This window comes from Drosophila simulans, chromosome 2L (assembly GCF_016746395.2).
Source record: "Drosophila simulans strain w501 chromosome 2L, Prin_Dsim_3.1, whole genome shotgun sequence".
NCBI classification, from domain to species: domain Eukaryota; kingdom Metazoa; phylum Arthropoda; class Insecta; order Diptera; family Drosophilidae; genus Drosophila; species Drosophila simulans.
In genome coordinates, this window is record NC_052520.2 from 10,335,887 (window position 1) to 10,346,915 (window position 11,029).

At 43.6% G+C, this 11,029-nt stretch overlaps 6 protein-coding genes across 6 annotated transcripts; 4 read left to right on the plus strand and 2 right to left on the minus strand.

Annotated features, from left to right (window-relative positions):
- The first annotated feature begins 425 nt into the window (after positions 1 to 425).
- On the plus strand, positions 426 to 1,626 carry LOC6731824 (methionine aminopeptidase 1D, chloroplastic/mitochondrial). Its single transcript, XM_002078923.3, has 3 exons — positions 426 to 582; positions 638 to 1,311; positions 1,367 to 1,626. The coding sequence occupies exons 1-3, from the start codon at positions 500 to 502 to the stop codon at positions 1,561 to 1,563; spliced, it is 954 nt and encodes a 317-aa protein (XP_002078959.1). The 5' UTR covers positions 426 to 499; the 3' UTR covers positions 1,564 to 1,626.
- LOC6731825 (cilia- and flagella-associated protein 20) lies at positions 1,566 to 2,578 on the minus strand. Its single transcript, XM_002078924.4, has 2 exons — positions 2,091 to 2,578; positions 1,566 to 2,034 (listed from the first exon to the last, which is right to left on the minus strand). Exons 1-2 carry the CDS (start codon positions 2,364 to 2,366, stop codon positions 1,711 to 1,713), a joined length of 600 nt encoding a protein of 199 aa, XP_002078960.1. The 5' UTR covers positions 2,367 to 2,578; the 3' UTR covers positions 1,566 to 1,710.
- A 345-nt stretch (positions 2,579 to 2,923) lies between these two features.
- On the plus strand, positions 2,924 to 4,371 carry LOC6731826 (transcription initiation factor IIB). The gene is made up of 4 exons (XM_016179935.3): positions 2,924 to 3,082; positions 3,140 to 3,551; positions 3,606 to 3,840; positions 3,904 to 4,371. Exons 1-4 carry the CDS (start codon positions 3,066 to 3,068, stop codon positions 4,185 to 4,187), a joined length of 948 nt encoding a protein of 315 aa, XP_016024511.1. The 5' UTR covers positions 2,924 to 3,065; the 3' UTR covers positions 4,188 to 4,371.
- Positions 4,348 to 7,349, minus strand: LOC6731827 (TBC1 domain family member 16). Its single transcript, XM_002078926.4, has 2 exons — positions 5,519 to 7,349; positions 4,348 to 5,441 (listed from the first exon to the last, which is right to left on the minus strand). Exons 1-2 carry the CDS (start codon positions 7,001 to 7,003, stop codon positions 4,818 to 4,820), a joined length of 2,109 nt encoding a protein of 702 aa, XP_002078962.2. The 5' UTR covers positions 7,004 to 7,349; the 3' UTR covers positions 4,348 to 4,817.
- A 276-nt stretch (positions 7,350 to 7,625) lies between these two features.
- On the plus strand, positions 7,626 to 8,971 carry LOC6731828 (CD2 antigen cytoplasmic tail-binding protein 2 homolog). Its single transcript, XM_002078927.4, has 3 exons — positions 7,626 to 7,844; positions 7,904 to 8,096; positions 8,162 to 8,971. The coding sequence occupies exons 1-3, from the start codon at positions 7,741 to 7,743 to the stop codon at positions 8,819 to 8,821; spliced, it is 957 nt and encodes a 318-aa protein (XP_002078963.1). The 5' UTR covers positions 7,626 to 7,740; the 3' UTR covers positions 8,822 to 8,971.
- Positions 8,972 to 9,176: 205 nt separating this feature from the next.
- LOC6731829 (E3 ubiquitin-protein ligase CHIP) lies at positions 9,177 to 10,878 on the plus strand. Its single transcript, XM_002078928.3, has 6 exons — positions 9,177 to 9,617; positions 9,696 to 9,894; positions 9,956 to 10,097; positions 10,226 to 10,331; positions 10,391 to 10,447; positions 10,517 to 10,878. Exons 1-6 carry the CDS (start codon positions 9,495 to 9,497, stop codon positions 10,757 to 10,759), a joined length of 870 nt encoding a protein of 289 aa, XP_002078964.1. The 5' UTR covers positions 9,177 to 9,494; the 3' UTR covers positions 10,760 to 10,878.
- The last annotated feature ends 151 nt before the right edge of the window (positions 10,879 to 11,029 follow it).

Here is an 11,029-nt window from a genome sequence, read left to right on the forward strand (position 1 = left end):
GTAAATGATGAGCGATGTCAACATATAATACACATATTCTGAAAAACAGGCCACAGGATCGTAGGAACTCCATGTGCTGCTTTGCACAAGTTCTTTTGAATTCCGAAAAGATGTATTACATTTCTGAAACACCCTCTTTTAACCTTGCGCGCTTCGCAGTCATGCCAGCAGATGTAAAATTTAATTTATATGGAGATCATGTACGAAACAAATACGAACCTAATGTGGCATAAATAATATTTTAAACACTTTTGCAGATATTATATTATAAACAAAGTAAAATAAATAACTCGATATTCTTTTATTTACTAGATTGCGATGCAAACAGGAAGTCAGGATGCATAAATATATTTTACATATTTATAAAATTTTTAGTTTTCAAAAACTTGAAGCACAGTGCCGTTATCAAAAAAAAGGGGAATACCCCTAACACTCGGCTGTTATCTATAAAAATATTTACAGCACTGCCACACTGCAAAAATGTCATAATCAAAACAAAATGGGCAGAATTGGGCTTTTAAATCGTTTAATGAGCCAGAAAACGACTGCCAGAAACTTGTTTCAGTTCGGCAAAGTTAAGGGGTATGCTCTGAGCCCTATCTGTTTCAGTACTCTATTATAATGGGTGTACTTGCAGAGATACTGGCAAATATAAACAAATCGTGTCCACCGGCCAGGTTTCCCCGGAACGTTTTGTGCCCGAAGAGATCGAGAAACCGGCGTACTACTTCATGAATATGCCACCGGGCAACACGTTGGGATCGCCGGAAATCAAAACCCAGGATCAGATTGATGCCATGCGTCTGAGCGGCAGACTGGCGGCCAGGATACTGCGCGAATGCGGTAAACTAGCAACAGTTGGCACAACCACCGATCAGATTGATGCCTTTGCGCATGAAAGAATTCTCGAGTCCAAAGCGTATCCGTCGCCGCTGAGATACGCCGGCTTCCCAAAGTCCATTTGCACGTCGATCAACAATATCGCCTGTCACGGAATTCCGGATGACCGGCAGTTGGCCGACGGGGATATTATAAATATTGATGTCACAGTCTTTTTGAACGGCTACCATGGCGACTGCTCGGAAACATTTCGCGTGGGCGACGTGGACGAACGGGGTGGCTTTCTCGTGGAGGCCACTAAATCCTGTTTGGATCAGTGCATTTCGCTGTGCGGCCCCGGTGTGGAATTCAATGAGATTGGAAAGTTCATAGACAGATATTGCGACGAACATGACTTGGCATCGATAGCTGCTTTCATTGGACATGGAATCGGTAGCTATTTCCACGGCCCCCCGGAGATACTACACTATTGTAAGTAAGACCGCTTAAGAGACTCGTCCTTTGCTAATCATGTTGCCCATCGTAGATAATGAGATTCCTGGTAACATGCAGCCGGGCATGACCTTCACCATTGAACCCATTCTGTCCCTGGGCGGAGCAGAAATAGCAGTGCTGGAAGACGGCTGGACGGCGATTAGTTTGGATGGCGCACGCAGCGCCCAGTTCGAGCACACCATTCTAATAACCGAGACGGGAACGGAGATACTTACAAGAGATCAATAGAATTTTATGTACATGATGCAATTTTTATTCGTGATTCCCATAAAGTGTTGAATGAGTGCTGGATGACAGTCTTGTGCATTTTGTGCCGTTTTAAGCGTCGACTCCGTCTGGTTAGGTGCTCTAATTGATTGACGATGCATACAGAATTTAGCTACAAATGGCATTGGACTTCTGCACCGGCTTCTGAATGGGAAGGAAGAGCTTGAACTCCGGCGGCAGCTCGTCCTCCGAGTAGAGACGATCGGAGAAGTAGACGCGTCTGATGCGGCAATTTGCATGAATCTGTACACGGAGTGTCTCCACATAATTGGTGCCGTATGCGCGACGCGTGAAGTCGGACAGGTTGAACTGGATCTGATTCCATCCCTCGTCCAATCGCATCGGCATGGTGCAAATGAAAGGCTTGACACGAGTTGTCGACTGGTAGTTACTGGCCCTAAACCTTCGCCGCACGTTCTTGTCATCGAGAACCTGATTAGGGGCGGAAATCATGGAGTTACTGGCTTCTGCAAGATGACGAAGCTTACCTGAACCTCGAACGTGAAGTACTTCTTCATGTTCTTGATGATCATCACCAGAAAGGGCAGCTTGATGCCCAGCGTCTTCTTCGGATCTGCCGGACATGTTATGAACGTGGTGCTGACATTGGTGCCGACTATTTCCAACACGAGGCTCTGTATGTCGTTGTCGGTGATCCGCTTGATGTGTCCATTGCGCACCTTCTTATCCCACAGCTGCAGCGGCTTCGAGCCAATACTGTACAGAATTGATAGGAATCCCGATTGGAAAGTGTTTTTGAACATTTCGCGACTGCTGTGCAGTGACCGGTTCGCCCCACGGATAGTATAGTCTCTTCGAAATTTATATAGGGCCAGTTAAGGGTGGCCGTAAATTTTTCGCACAGCCGAAACTCGTACAAACTACGAACATCAATGCGGAACTAGATTATTTTCTCATGTCAATGAATTTGTTTAGCACGGCATCCTGTTGTTGCCATAACAATAAACGAGCAGGGTTGCCACCCTTCCAGATGTTCGAACATGCTTGCATGTTTATGCGGTGTGCGAAATTGCTAAGTTGAAGGTCTGCCTCCCTTATGGAACGGTGGAAAAGACACAGTTTAAAGTTTAAATCAAAACATGCGTTACTTTGGAATTAGTTAGATAAAACAAGCCTATTATTGGTAAAAAATTTAATCTAATGAACTAAAAACTTTTTATGAAGTTAAAATGGTGGTTAAGTGTTTATTATTAACAGCAAGGAAATTTAAAATATAGCACATTAATTGTGAAAGTTGCACAGATTGCAAAATTGCTAAAGGTGGTTCAGTGTTGTTATTAACAGCAAGGAAACCTAAAATATAGAAAAATAATTGTGAAAGTTGACTTTTCCATATTCCGATTTCTATAAAGCGAACACCTAAGCAGCTATCGAGTTATCGGCCAAAGTCACATCACCAGTTGATGTGAGTATTAAAAAAATATATAGCTTACAGAGTACAAATGGCATCGACATCCAGGTAAAAGTCGTGTTTCCTATCAATTTGTGGACACCAATAATGGCTTACTGCTTGCAGACTGGACAACAACAAGGTGTGCTGCTACGCACACCCCGAATCTCCGCTCATCGAGGACTACAGGGCTGGCGACATGATTTGCTCCGAGTGTGGTCTGGTGGTTGGGGACCGCGTAATTGATGTGGGCTCCGAGTGGCGTACCTTTAGCAACGAAAAGAGCGGCGTGGATCCCAGTCGTGTCGGTGGACCGGAAAATCCGCTGCTCAGTGGCGGCGACTTGTCCACCATAATTGGTCCGGGCACAGGATCCGCATCCTTTGACGCATTTGGAGCACCCAAGTACCAGAACAGACGCACCATGAGCAGCTCGGATCGCTCCCTCATATCAGCCTTTAAGGAGATATCCTCGATGGCCGATCGCATCAACTTGCCCAAAACCATTGTCGATCGGGCCAACAACTTGTTCAAACAGGTAACAATCGAGTTCTGGTTGATTTGGTTGAGACCTCATGCCGTTTTCTTGTAGGTTCATGATGGAAAGAACCTCAAGGGTCGTTCCAATGATGCCAAGGCATCTGCTTGTCTGTATATAGCTTGTCGCCAAGAAGGAGTTCCTCGCACATTCAAGGAAATATGTGCTGTCAGCAAGATCAGCAAAAAAGAGATTGGCCGTTGCTTTAAGCTAACATTAAAGGCTCTCGAGACCAGTGTGGATCTCATAACCACTGCGGACTTCATGTGCCGATTCTGCGCCAACTTGGGTAAGTGTCTATAGACTTTCTGTACTTGAAGGTAGCAGGATTAATACCTATAATTCTTATTAGACCTGCCGAATATGGTTCAACGCGCTGCCACGCACATTGCAAAGAAAGCCGTCGAGATGGATATTGTACCGGGACGTTCGCCAATTTCTGTGGCCGCAGCCGCGATCTATATGGCCTCACAAGCATCCGAGCATAAGAGAAGCCAGAAGGAGATCGGTGATATAGCCGGTGTGGCCGATGTCACCATCCGTCAGTCCTACAAACTTATGTATCCGCACGCAGCTAAGCTCTTCCCCGAGGACTTTAAGTTTACCACTCCCATTGATCAGTTACCACAGATGTAATTCTTTTTCGTAGATCCGATGCTCAATACTAACGCTAACGTTAAGTGAAGGAAAATTCCTAATTTAATCACAAATTACGATTTTATTAAATAAAGTTAGCATAACTAATATTCAAATAGAACTGTTGGACCAATCAGAACATAATTAAATCATTGTTAAATTAATTAGCTGAGTTAAACCCAAACAGTTTTTGAACTTTATTCCAATGATTCGTAATACTTTGCTTGCTTGATTTATCTTTACATTTTTGGTGTATCTTGGGTATAGCCGATTATATACTAAGCTAATAACCAGAAACAATAATTACATACTACGTTTATTTGCCAGTTATTTGCGAAAATAAGTTTAACAAACCACGTACTCTGTTTATACATAAGCTTTAAGTAATTAGTAATAATATAAATGGATAAAATATTCGCAAATAAGACCAATCTGTAACTTTCAACATTATCAATTGCAAATAAAGCGGGGCGTTTAAACGTAGTAAATGGCTAAATTCATTTGGAGCGCCAAGCAGGGCAGCAAACTAATAATTCCAAAGCATAATACATGTGCTAATAGTTAATGACGAATTATATCAGTCGCCAACAATAGTTATTGCTGAGTTTAAACAGTGTATATATTAGATAACTAGTCAATAGAAAGCGAGCACTTTTCGTCATCACTGTGGCCCACGCACTCCAGCGCCGGCCGATGCTCGGAGTCCCACATCCCCGGACCGCAACGCTTGCACAGGCCACTCAGGGTGCACGGGATCTTCGGCAGCTGGCGGTACTGGTGGAGCAGGCCGCGCGCCTTCCGCAAGATCAGTTGGCCGTCCATGTACATGGCCAGCGAACTGAAGTGCAGCAGCATCTCGTCGGGGCGCAGATTCTGGGCCACCACATCGTCCGCATAGACAGCGATGATGGCCAGGCAGAGGAACAGATGAAAGTAGTCCGTCAAGTAGTTCGACCAGCACGCCTCCCACATCCGTATGACCACCGCTTCGGTGAACTCGCGCTTAAAGCACAACAGCAGCCAACGATGGCAAAAGAGCAGCTCCATGGAGTCGTTGTGCTGCTCCAGATGCTTGTAGAAGTGCGGCAGCATTATCCGGATCAGTTCGCGCAGGTAGCTCAGATTGTGGTCCACATCCCGGTCGGTGGGAGTGCAGACGAAGAAGGCCCGCTGCATCAGGCCCACAAAGCACCAGAAGGTCTCCGACTCGTTTTGAACTTCGCACAGGACAGGCGCAAGGAGATCACTCATTCCCTGTGGGTTATAAAAACATATATATTCAGGAGAATTTGAAGAAGCTAGGCTAACCATTAACTGGATGTAGGACCTACCTGGGAATAGGACATTCCGGTGTTGTATACGGCAAAGTTAAGCAGAATGTTTTTCATGACCTCGGTGTTGGGATTATCGTCGCCGCAGAAGAACGGATTGGTGCGATCCGTGCGAACCACATCCTTCTCCACCACAATCTGCACGGTCTTCCAGAAGTGAATTTGCTGTTCAGGGGACATGGAGTACAGGCGCTTTCGCGTAATTTCCTCGTACTCCTGTCGCTTGATGTCCATGAGCACTGCGCGATCCTCGAATGTCGAGGAGAATGAGTAGCACTTTAGGAGGAATGGCCAGACCGTCTTTCGCAGACTCTTCTCCAAGCCACCAAAGAAGACACACTTCCGGAGCAGCAAGTCGTCCTCGATCTGTCCCTTCTCATTGAGCAGCGTGCCGTAGAAGAAGTTCGTGGTTATCTTCTTGACATCGCCCTCGTCTGGATGCATTTCCGATTTCTTGACCTCCGGGCGACAGACCATAAAGTGCCTATACGGCAAATCGAACTTATCCTGGCCCGTTTCCGATGTGATGTTGTGCAGAAAGCAGTGCCACTGGTGCAGCACCTGAGCCAGGTGATCCAAGCCACCGTAGTGGAAATGTAGGATCTTGTACTGCGACTCCCGCGACGCTATCACCAGCTGACCCGAAGTACAGTTGTCGTCGTTGAAGAAAAGGCGCAGAGATCGCATTTGACTTAGGTCAACGGAGAAGTGGCGGCACTTCATCGCGGATTTCTGGCGATCGGCCGGCGTCGAATTGCCGCTATCCGGGAACTCCAGGTTGTGCTTGAAGGCCAGCAGTTCGGGGGTCGTCCACTTTGGGTTATCGGCTGCCGAACCATCGCCTACTCCAGAACCATTCGTGCAATCGGAGCAATTGTTAACATCCGGCCGGATGGTGATGCAGTTGAAGGACTGCGATATATTGCTGTTCTCGATCTGCGGATTGGAAATCGTTATGTTCACCGACGTGATGGGGTTATTCTTCAGCAGAGCGGTCAGGTCGTCTATGGATGCAGCTTGGCCGCCCAGCAGCGGTTGCAGTTCGTTCTTCAGCTCCTGCATATCCGCCGCGCTTTCGTCCTCCTCCCGGATGTCCCGCTCCTGGATCGTCTGAGGAATGGTCACGTGGCAGTAGCCATTTCGAGAGTCCGGCGACTTGCTCCTCGGATTGCACTGACCCCGGCAATCGTCGGCATTCAGATTGGTGTACTTGCATAGCGACGAGTTCGGTATCCAGGTGAGCAGGAGCGTTGGCCTCTTGGCGCTATTATACTGATCCACAAAGGTCTTTGTCGTGCAGGTCAGATAGCCCGGATTGTGCAGTATATCCGACTCATCGCGGGCGATTGTGGGCGGATGGATGCAGACGTTATTCTTGCAGAAGAGGATTTCGTTGTCTTCGTAAGCAATATCGATTTTTCTGTCCAATCTCTCGTCGCCCAGTATGAAGCTAGAAGCCTTTTTGATAATGCTTCCTATGGGCATGGTCTCGAAGTTGATATCTTTGAGCGGGTAACTACTATATGGTGAATTATAGGTTTCCTTCACGGAGTAATCCTTACGGATTTACTAGTGGGCGGATGGGGAACTTTTTTCTCTGGTTAGCTTCTGGTTTGGCGGATCTTGGTTTGATTATGGCGGTCGCTGGTTACCATAGTTTTAGGAATTTGTTGGCTAAACCTTTTATCTGACAATTAATTGTAACACAGCGGATTGGTGAAAAAAAAAACTTTAAACTTTTGATTCTAGGGACCTCTCACAAGCAGGATGACATTGGAGGAAAAGAATTTACGCGAAAACTCAGCGCAGGCGCAATTAACAGTCGATGGTTTTAAAACTGGTTTCGATATTTGTATTATTCAAACTGCAATAAAACGGTAGATTTTTAATATCAAAGATAATATATTAAATACGAGTATTTGTATGTAAATATCTTCTTATTCAGTATGCAAATCAATAAAATCTAAGTCTATTTCTATAAGTTTTCTCTACATATTCAAACTTTATATCAAATGGAATACTAGTCATAATATATATACATTAATTATATATAATTCAAATAAATTTAAGAAACTACAGGAACATTGGAATTGGAACACAGCATATGTTCCAGTTATCGATATCAGATTTTTAATAGATTTACCTTCACTAACGTAAATAGAATCAATAGTCGCCTGAAAATATTAAAATTGCTTTTAGTTTTGTTTTGAGTTCTTGATAAAATGGCGAGCAAAAGAAAACACCAGGCATCCCAGAAAGTGAAAGAGGAATCCTTTAAGAAACACACACTTGACTCCGATGAAGAGGATTCTGATGACTACGAAAGGTAATGCTTAAAACCTGCAAAACAGTGATTGTTTTGATTTCGGCACTTCTTGTTTGCAGGGAATATCTCAATGATAGTGACATTGAGGGCGGCGAGGAGGGCGTGGCAAAAGTGGAAGACGATGTGAAGGTAACACCATTCAATATGAAGGAAGAGCTGGAGGAGGGACACTTCGACAAAGATGGTCACTACCATTGGAACAAGGAGACGGAAGCAAAGGACAATTGGTTGGACAACATAGACTGGGTTAAGGTAAGGATTCCATCACTGCTGCTTTCACACAAACATTTAATTTATAAGCAATACTTGTCTAACAGATTGGTACACAGAAGAACGCCTTCGACCCGGCCAAAGATGACGGGAACTCCTCCGATGAGGATAAGAACGAACCCGCGGGCAAGGCCTTTAACTTGTCCATGAACCTCATGAAAATGCTCGAGTTTATGAAGCCGGGAGAGAGCGTCAAGACGACCCTGCAGCGTCTGGGAAAGCAGCGCCCCGTCCTAACAACCCTTCAGAAGATTAAGCAGAAAAAGGCCGGCATCGTTGACCCAAAGACACAGGAAATCTCTCAGCTCACCGAGCTGGCCAACGAGATTCTCTCGAAGACGGGCAATATGGATATATATCAGGATACATACGAAAGCATCAAAGCCAAGATAGCCGATTTGCCAGGAACGAGCAAACCTAAAGTAGCCGATGATATGGATATGTATGCAGATGATTTCGAAACGAAAGAATTGGAGCGCTCTAAGGCATCGAGTGATAGCTCCAAACCAACGACGACTACCTCGGAGGTGACCTGGGAGTTTAAATGGTCGCAGGATGAGACTGAAATTCAGGGACCCTTTTCCACGGAGAAAATGTTGAAATGGTCCCAGGAGAACTACTTCAAAAACGGAGTCTATGTGCGAAAGTGCGGTGAAAACACAAATTTCTATACCAGCAACCGCATAGATTTCGATTTGTACTTGTAGGCCTTAGGTAACAAATGTTAAATTCTTTGGGTTTTCACTTGTTTTCTGCATATAGACTTTGTTCTGTAATTGTATACTTTATACTTTACAAGAGGTTTCAATTTGTTTACACTTGGTTTGGACTTAAAATAAAATTCATATTCATATTGATTGATTCTGTCGGCTCTTAAAGTTGGTCAGATATACTAAATTATGTATTCGAGTTACTCGAGGAGGAATAGCGAAAGATTTTTCTATCAGACCCACTAGTTCAGTAAGAGGTATCTGACAGTCGAGAAACTCGAAAATGGCGCTCTATTCTTTTTTTGTATGTGCAAACGATAGTGTGCCAAAAGTATCGTTTGGGCGGTGATAGTGCAATCGATAATTGTGCAGCTTTGATTTAAGCTTGTAAGCTTTGACAACTCTGGAAACACATCGATTAACGCAGCTGAAAATTGTTTTATGTTTAATTAAATACAGGCGAATAGCCCGAGATCTATTTGGTGTTATGAGCGTTCAGAAGTCACCACCGTTTCCCACTTAAAACATTGTTAACTGTTGAGTTCGTGCAGCAGTTGCCCAATCCTTGCAGAGGAAACAAATTTACTTGTGCTTTGGTGTTGTTTGACACACACTCACTTTTCATCGGTGGAAAATCAAATTTGGGACCAGGCGCAGAAGATTCGTCAGGATGACGACCAAGCACATCTATTCCACGACCAATTTATCAGATCAGCAGTTAAAGGAGCAGGGAAACTGTCTGTTTGCAGCCCGAAAATATGACGACGCAATAAATTGCTACTCAAAGGCCATCGTAGGTGTCTCACATATTTTGTTATTGTAATGTGTATTTTGTTGTTTACATATGCACTATGCTCCATATAATGTGTAGATAAAGAACCCCACAAACGCCACATACTTCACAAACCGAGCCCTTTGCAATCTGAAACTGAAAAGATGGGAACTGTGCTGCCAGGATTGCCGACGCGCCCTCGACATCGATGGGAATCTGTTGAAGGGACACTTCTTCCTGGGCCAAGGACTCATGGAAATCGACAACTTTGACGAGGCTATAAAGCACCTTCAGCGGGGTTAGATAATACCTGGCCTTAGATGTTCTCTACACTAACTAATCATATATTAAACTTATAGCTTACGATCTGTCCAAGGAGCAGAAGCAGAACTTTGGGGATGATATTACACTGCAGTTGCGACTAGCTCGCAAAAAGCGCTGGAATGTTATGGAGGAGAAGCGAATACAGCAGGAAATCGAGCTGCAAAGCTATTTAAATGGGTAAGATGAACTCTCTAGAGTGCAAAGTAAATTTAGTCATCTAACGAGGTAAAGGCATTTTTTGGAAAAATTCAAAAAATGGCATTACGGTTAACTAATTTTACTAAAACTAAAATTTTCTGTTTTAGTCTAATAAAAGGGGACATGGAAAGTCGTTTGGCCAATTTAAAGCTGAATGGAAGTGTACACGATGAGCAGCTGAAAGACAAGCAACAGGAAATTGAGCAAGAATGCGTAAGTCGGACTTTAACCAGTTTATTGAGCTGAGCTTACAAGCTAATTGTACTTTTTAGGATGATCATATTAAGGAACTTAACAATATATTTTCTAAGGTTGACGAACGTCGAAAGGTAAAAAGCTTAATTAAAATTAACCAATATTGAACAGATTTTTTTAATATTGTTATTTACTTATTACAGAAACGTGACGTTCCCGATTTTCTATGTGGCAAAATAAGTTTTGAAATATTAACTGACCCTGTGATAACTCCATCTGGAATTACGTATGAACGAAAAGATATAGAAGAGCACTTACAGCGGGTTGGACATTTCGATCCTGTGACACGCGTTAAGCTCACTCAGGATCAACTAATACCAAATTTTTCAATGAAGGAAGTGGTTGACTCTTTTATTGCCGAGAACGAATGGTCCTTAGATTATTGAGTTATTTATTAGTTGGCATTGTCATTGTAATTGATTAGATGTTAGAACCCAGTTCCCATTGTCTAAAAACCAGATTAGTGATAATAAATGTGGATCTGCAATTGAGATTTATATTGTAATTGGATAATGTGTAATTATTATTAAATTAAACAGAATGTTCAAAATATAAATAAAAAAGCTTTTGCACGATAATGTTAACTTTAACGATATCGATAGTGAGTTAGCGGTAGTGTGAAAACAATATCGTTTTGATGACCCATTCCAATTAGT

What these genes read in the sequence shown, in the direction of transcription:
- LOC6731828 (XM_002078927.4), top strand. Translation starts at nt 7,741, where the DNA reads ATGGCGAGCAAAAGAAAACACCAGGCATCCCAGAAAGTGAAAGAGGAA. An exon ending in GATTCTGATGACTACGAAAG is followed by an intron (nt 7,845 to 7,903) that starts GTAATGCTTAAA and finishes TCTTGTTTGCAG; the next exon opens with GGAATATCTCAATGATAGTG. An exon ending in ACAACATAGACTGGGTTAAG is followed by an intron (nt 8,097 to 8,161) that starts GTAAGGATTCCA and finishes CTTGTCTAACAG; the next exon opens with ATTGGTACACAGAAGAACGC.
- LOC6731827 (XM_002078926.4), bottom strand. Translation starts at nt 7,003, where the DNA reads ATGCCCATAGGAAGCATTATCAAAAAGGCTTCTAGCTTCATACTGGGC. An exon ending in CCGGAATGTCCTATTCCCAG is followed by an intron (nt 5,442 to 5,518) that starts GTAGGTCCTACA and finishes TATAACCCACAG; the next exon opens with GGAATGAGTGATCTCCTTGC.
- LOC6731824 (XM_002078923.3), top strand. Translation starts at nt 500, where the DNA reads ATGGGCAGAATTGGGCTTTTAAATCGTTTAATGAGCCAGAAAACGACT. An exon ending in CAGTTCGGCAAAGTTAAGGG is followed by an intron (nt 583 to 637) that starts GTATGCTCTGAG and finishes GTGTACTTGCAG; the next exon opens with AGATACTGGCAAATATAAAC. An exon ending in CCCGGAGATACTACACTATT is followed by an intron (nt 1,312 to 1,366) that starts GTAAGTAAGACC and finishes TGCCCATCGTAG; the next exon opens with ATAATGAGATTCCTGGTAAC.
- LOC6731829 (XM_002078928.3), top strand. Translation starts at nt 9,495, where the DNA reads ATGACGACCAAGCACATCTATTCCACGACCAATTTATCAGATCAGCAG. An exon ending in ATTGCTACTCAAAGGCCATC is followed by an intron (nt 9,618 to 9,695) that starts GTAGGTGTCTCA and finishes TATAATGTGTAG; the next exon opens with ATAAAGAACCCCACAAACGC. An exon ending in AGGTTGACGAACGTCGAAAG is followed by an intron (nt 10,448 to 10,516) that starts GTAAAAAGCTTA and finishes TACTTATTACAG; the next exon opens with AAACGTGACGTTCCCGATTT.
- LOC6731826 (XM_016179935.3), top strand. An exon ending in CCAACAACTTGTTCAAACAG is followed by an intron (nt 3,552 to 3,605) that starts GTAACAATCGAG and finishes GTTTTCTTGTAG; the next exon opens with GTTCATGATGGAAAGAACCT. An exon ending in CCGATTCTGCGCCAACTTGG is followed by an intron (nt 3,841 to 3,903) that starts GTAAGTGTCTAT and finishes AATTCTTATTAG; the next exon opens with ACCTGCCGAATATGGTTCAA.
- LOC6731825 (XM_002078924.4), bottom strand. Translation starts at nt 2,366, where the DNA reads ATGTTCAAAAACACTTTCCAATCGGGATTCCTATCAATTCTGTACAGT. An exon ending in ACTTCACGTTCGAGGTTCAG is followed by an intron (nt 2,035 to 2,090) that starts GTAAGCTTCGTC and finishes GCCCCTAATCAG; the next exon opens with GTTCTCGATGACAAGAACGT.